Genomic DNA, 6,715 nt, shown 5'->3' with positions numbered 1-6,715 from the left:
TTCATCATAGGGTTTACTTCTTCTTCTCAAGCCTTCATCAAAATAACCTTATGTTTAAGAATTTTGAATTCTAAATTCACCTAAACATCTTTTATTTATTTATATATTTTTTATTATTTTTTTTCTTTTTCATTGTGAAACCAAAATAACAATTGTATTGGAATATATTTTGAAATAAAACTTTTACTTTTCACGTTATCTTTAAAGAAAAAAAAAATTACTTCTCTTCATCTTGGATCTGAAATACCCTAAGGCCTATAAACCAAAATTTAAGCCCATAGGGCTCTAAACTTATGGACAAAAAATTCTATTTTTGGGCTAACTTAACCCTTTTTAGAAACGGTCTATTTTCCATTTTTCCCACCCACCAAACATGTCATTCATTAAACTGAATAGAGTTGAGTAACTTATGGTAATTTATGGTTACGTGATCTACCCAACTGCCAATAACTAATAATTTGATCAGTTGCTTACAATAAACTACGAAAATCATCGCTCTGTCAAAAAATATAACAAAGATACCATACTCTGAAAGAAATGGCCAACCGAATCATATGCGTCCATCACATTCATATGTGGATAAGACTGTCCATGTTTGCTCAGCTTAATCTGGTGGCCTTCATAAATTCGAACTAAATATTTGTTCAATAGAAGTAGATTATCATTAATTGTGTCTATTAAATATCAGGCCTTTCTTTGATCTAGGAGATCATTTTGGTGTAATAAAATTAATAACGAATTAAATATATTTTGAAGAAGCAGATTTTCTGCAGTCTGATTCAATGACGTCCGGAGATATTTGGTACGCAGACGTGGAGTCAGAATACATCACGATGGTATTTTGGCTTGGCCTCTACAGGTGGTTTTGATAATTGTTGAGACTTGTCATGAGTTTTGACCCAAAATAGTACGTCCAAAAAAAATCCAAATAACAAACTTATTTCCAAAATAATGCTCAATTAATGCATCTGCCATGTAAGCTATCATGTGTTATAAAACTGTAGTCGGTGACTATAGTTTTATCTTTTTAATATGGTTAAAAATCATAGTCACCGATCACTATCTTAACTTTAAATTTAAAGCCACAATTGATGATTATGATTTTGAATTTTTTTTTAAAATGGTTAAAATTATAGTTACCAACTGCAGTTTTAACTTTATATATATATAACTTTAGTTTTTTTAAATAAAAATATTATATTATTTTGATTTTAAATAAACTTATTTCATTATTTAAAAAATAATAATATATGAAATTAAATCATTGATATTTTTAATTTGATATAAAAATATTATTTTTTTAATTTTATTAAAACAATAGGCACTATATTTAATATAAATATATTTAGTTAATCATATTTAAATATAAATAAAATATAATAAATTATGAAAACCTATTAAAAAAACAAATAATATAAATTATTATATTAATTAATAATTTTTTATATACTATGTGTAAGTGGTATATAATATCACATGTATATAAGTTCAATTTAAGTTTAAAAGTTATCATATTTTAATTTAATTTTATAATATCATATCGATATAATAATAATTTATTCATATATTTAAATAAAAATATGATAAATTTTAAATTTACATTAAACTTTTATATATATGTGATATTATATACCACTTACATATAATATATAAAAAAATTATTAATTAATATAATAATATATATATATATATATATATATATATATATATATAAGCTTGATATCTTCAGTAATAGACATGGTTGGAAGAGGGTTTAACTTCTTGCCACAGAAAATTTGATGACAAGAATCTGCAGCAATGAGATGTCCCATATTTCTTGGAAAAGCCTCAAAATCCCTGCAAATAATCCTGGCCCTCCAGTGTTTGATTTGCTTAATAATGGGTTCAACACAAATATCAGAAAATAGCAGAGGGTAAGACAGCCGAGTAGGTCTCCTATTCTGATAGTGAAGAGAAACAATGTGTTGAGCTGGAATAAGCTTGCCACTAGAAACCCACTCAGGAGCTTTGCTGATGATGATGGCGTTCGTAAATTTCTTCTAGGAATACCCTTCCTAAGCTCTATTTATCCCTTGTGGGTAGATAACCAAGGTATAAGAACAAAGCTATATACTTAATCGTTTTCTCAAATGTGAAAACAGCTTTTAAATTAACAGATGTTCATATCCGTAACCATGACATCTGTATTAAGCAAAGCTTTTGTATATATATATATATATATATATATATTTATAAATAGGCTTTTATAATTTATTTATTTTAAATATATATAAATTATTATATTTTATTTTAATTAACTAATTATATTTATGTTAAATATAGTGCCAATTGTTTTAATAAAAAAAAATATATTTTTATATCAAATTAAAAATATCAATTATTTAATTTCACATATTATTATTTTTTAAATAATGAGATAAGTTTATTTAAAATCAAAATAATATGATATTTTTATTTTAAAAAATTAAAGTTAAATATTTTAAATGAAACAACATAATTTTTATATATATATATATATAAATTAAAGTTTAAACTGTAGTTGGTAACTACGGTTTTGACCATTTTTAAAAGAATTCAAAACCGTAGTCACCAATTACAATTTTATGACATGACAACTTATGTGGCATAGACGCACTAGGTTGGACATTATTTTAAAAACAAGTTTATTTTTTAGATTTTTTTTCAATATATTATTTTGGATCAAAACTCTAGTCTCGAATCAATATTTATTGAATATGTAACATTTTTATATAATTTATTTTTATTATTTTATATTCAATTTACATGTCATTTTAAATTTATAAATAAATTTTTGTATTTTCATTCGATGACTTAAATTTTATCATAAGATCATAAATATGGTAGATAGAGCTATTTTTAGATTAAACAAATTGACTTTTATTACCTTTATTGCTTTACATAATTAGACATTGGGTTAGGATTTTCTCTCCCTAATTCTATGTATATAGCAATCTAAATGAGATAAAAATAAAAAATAAAGGGTTAATTTTATTCATCTTTTTTGGGTTACAACTTCATACATCTAATTTTCATAGATTTAAAATTTCATTAAATATCCTTTTCATTTCTTATTTTCCCTTAACTCTCCTCTCTTTAAAATAAGGAATGTATATGATGAAATTTTAAATTTATAGGGTTAAATGTATTTAATCAAAACCTCGGGAGAGGTAAGTGAAATTAACCCTAAAATAAAAAATATTAAAATCCAAGCGTCCAACTAGCTTGACAAGTAATACATTGATGAAAATTTTCTTTCCATTCTTTTAATGTTAGCACTAATAATACTTTCACCTAAATTAGTTCAAATGATTAAAATTCAATAATAAAATCTTGGAACTTTAAGTATGATTTTCACAAAAATGTAGGGAAAAAAAATCCTCAATATTAATCAAATCACACAATAAATTATGTCCATTGTTATAGTTGTGGAATTATTCCCTTATTACAAAGAAAAACATATTCCAAAATGAAAAAATAAAAATAAAAAATTAAATCTTACAAATATTTAAGTTGGATGGTTGAAGTGTTAATAGGTCAAAGTGTAGTAAAAAAGTAGTAGCAGAAACAAGGTTGAAGTGTTAATAGGTCAAACGGTGGTCAAACCGTAGTAGCAGAGACTTACGGAACGTTACTGAAATTTAATTAGATACATAACGGACTTGGAGTCACAGGAGGTTTATGATGATTTGGGTGAATTGCCAATAAAATGATTCAGAATTACAATAAATGAAATTTATTGGTTTGAGATGGAAGTGAACTCCACTCCCCTCCACTGCAAATGACTTGATCACATAGCAATTGATATTGATGATTTTTGTCAGCAATTGTCAGTTCATCGCATATATACCACATAAAGGAATTGAAATACTTTAAACCAAAATAGATCTCCTTCCATTAATTTTTAGTACACTAGGAATATTTTTTCAGCGATTTCTTACTTCTCGTGTCAGAAGTAAAACAAGCAGCACTAAAAATATGCCAATCCAGCCTGAATAGGTCTTGTTTTTTTTTTTTTTATAGTTCAGAATGAGTAAATTTTTAAATGGGCAAAGGAGCTGAATTGAGTTGAAGCGATGAAGATGAAGATGAAAATGATATTTGATGCAACATTTATTGACATCACAAAACTTGAGTCCAAGAGGTGAAGTTGATGTGGGCGATCTCATCTCATCTCATGGCAACATAGCCATGGCCAGGAAAGATGTTTCTTCTTTAAGATTTAATGAGGTGGTTGAACCGAGTTGCCTGAAAATACTCGCTCATAATAATTCATTAATAACATCCTCAACTAGTCATATGCCACCTGCATAACCACCAATCCTTTATGGGGAGACTGTAGCTACCCCATATTTATCTTTTTATTTATTACTGCTTCCCACTATTAGGTTCTCCATTACAACTCATTTAATCACCCCCTCTACTGTTTAATTTCTACATATTTTTTCAGTTGGATAAAGCAAATTTTAATTGATGCATTAGAAATCTAGCCCCAAGGATACGCAATGCAATGCATCTATGCCAAACCATATCATAAATTAATTTTCAGACACGCAGTTTTCAATGAAAACGTGTCCAAATATCTCTAGATGGTCAAATTACTCCTGGGTTTTGCAGCTCAACAACCACACTTTTATTTATATAGACACCCACGTCCACAATATAACTACTTTGACTGGGATTTGTAAGCAATTTAGGAGATAATTTCCACGAGTCAATAGTCCAATTTTGCTAAGCCTAAAGTCAATATTCTTCTCCATGAGATAAACGGAAAGACCAGGCAGCCTGAGTTGCTATTTTTGTTTAGTTCGGTTGAGGAAAGAAGGACATGCCAAATTGGATCTGCACCCAAGCTGACTGGTAATTAATTATGGATACTTTTAATTCTGTGATAGTGTTAGGTGTCTCTGGGGTTCCATTTTGGGGTTGTGATGTACGTATGAACAATTATATGCGAGCAAACCAACAATCTCAGCAATGAATGAGGACTACCAAATAGCCTTTGTGGTTGTAGAATTTACTGCAATTTTCTTTGAACAATCCTACCTGCAACTGCAGAACATCTTGTGATTTTATCACTTAATTAGTACACGTTCCTGCCATCAATTTACACTTGTCTTCTACCAGTTGTTTCTTCTATTCAATCCTCATCTCTCTATAACTTCTCCACACCCTCCTCCTCCCCATACATTTAATTAAGAATTAATTAGAGCTAACCTCATCCCTCTCCGATTCAGTATATATAGTAGGCTTAGAGGTCCAATCACAGCAGACACAAGGACCCCAGGTCGATTGTGGGGTAGCTAGCTACCATTGGGCCTGTTTCTCTTTTTTATTTCTATTTCTGATTCTTCTTCCATTGAATTACTCCAACAGTCATCTCTTCCATTTGGTTGGCCAGAGTTTCTTGATCTTAACTCTTAAGGTAATCTAGATAATTTGTTTCTATTGTCACAAAACCATCTCTTATTGAAGGTTAATGGTTCACTGTTCCATCGGTAACCTTAGGTTACTCCTGGAGTCAAATATATGCATTTTTGTTCTCACTCTTTCTTGTTAATTTATTGGGTTTTGTTTCAAGACAGGTAAAGCAGAGCATAGAGAAATATGAAGAGAAAGGCCAATCCTCCGCTGGATTTGAAGCTGAACCTGTCGCCACCAAGGCCGAATCCCCAAGTGGAATCGCCAAAGTTATCGGCTTCTTCAGAGGTGTCGCCCAGGAGCTCATGCGTTTCGATGGAGCTGAGCTCGGAAGAGACCCAGACCCACCCCCACCAATTGAACAGTCCTGAGGCAACTTCCATGGTTCTTGTGGGGTGTCCCAGATGCCTCATGTATGTGATGCTATCAGAGGTGGATCGGAAATGCCCCAAATGCAAGAGCACCGTTTTGCTTGATTTCCTCAATGAAGAAGACACCAAACAAACCAGAAACTGAGGATCTCACATGGACCCTGCTTCTCCTCCTGCTTCATGGTGCGCCTTAACGACTTCTCCACCTCCTCCTAGTTTTTAGGATTTTTTTTTTTTTTTTTTTGTTAATTTTTAATTTTCATTCCGAGAGCTTTCCTTCTGCTTTTCTCTATCATGGGTTTAGTTGCCCATTAGACTCAGGAAAGAAAAAGAAAAGTCGGAATTGAGTTGGGTAATGTAAGCTTTAGAATTTTCTTCTCTTTTCCCATGTCATCTTTGCAACCAAAAATAGTTTTATGCTTTCCTCCTTAAGAATTAACCAAACATCCCAAGTAGCATCTTTTCCTCCATCTTCCCATCAACTAAGCGCAGAGGCAGAAAAAATCACCAAAATAAACTCATTGATCGTCATGCATACATATTACTGATGAGAAATATTTGAAAAGAAATTTCAAATAATGCTAAGTTAGAAGCCATTTAAGTTGGCAGTTGTGGGATTTGAGGGGCATTGACCTAGTTTGTTTTGAAATGAATGCAGTCGTCGGTTACCATACTACCCTTATTTCAAGGGTGGTTGAATATCATATTAGACTCGAAGCTCACGTGAACAAGCCTCACTTTTGAAACTGGGTTGGCTTTATATAATTAACAACACAGCAATCCACATTTACTCTGCCCACCTTCTACTTTCCATGTTCATATTGAGGATGTTTTGGAAAATAAAATAATTTTTGGTATGCCAACATTGAATAGCGATAGGGAAGTCTGGCGGAGGTCTCATTTCC

The 6,715-nt window shown here is 30.6% G+C and overlaps 1 protein-coding gene across 4 annotated transcripts; it reads left to right on the top strand.

Moving 5' to 3' along the window:
- The first annotated feature begins 4,781 nt into the window (after positions 1 to 4,781).
- On the top strand, positions 4,782 to 6,253 carry LOC117916554. Of its 4 annotated transcripts, none has more exons than XM_034832645.1 (2): positions 4,782 to 4,878; positions 5,604 to 6,253. In XM_034832645.1, the coding sequence occupies exon 2, from the start codon at positions 5,626 to 5,628 to the stop codon at positions 5,953 to 5,955; it is 330 nt and encodes a 109-aa protein (XP_034688536.1). In that variant the 5' UTR covers positions 4,782 to 4,878; positions 5,604 to 5,625; the 3' UTR covers positions 5,956 to 6,253. The 4 variants fall into 4 exon arrangements, with proteins under 4 accessions (XP_034688536.1, XP_034688537.1, XP_034688535.1 ...); XM_034832646.1 differs by having other exon boundaries at positions 4,784 to 4,878; positions 5,600 to 6,253; XM_034832644.1 differs by lacking the exon at positions 4,782 to 4,878 and adding an exon at positions 5,143 to 5,443 and having other exon boundaries at positions 5,600 to 6,253.
- The last annotated feature ends 462 nt before the right edge of the window (positions 6,254 to 6,715 follow it).

This window comes from Vitis riparia, chromosome 6 (assembly GCF_004353265.1).
Source record: "Vitis riparia cultivar Riparia Gloire de Montpellier isolate 1030 chromosome 6, EGFV_Vit.rip_1.0, whole genome shotgun sequence".
NCBI classification, from domain to species: Eukaryota; Viridiplantae; Streptophyta; class Magnoliopsida; order Vitales; family Vitaceae; genus Vitis; species Vitis riparia.
Note: the sequence above shows the minus strand (reverse complement) of the source record. Positions and strands in the feature narration are given on the sequence as shown.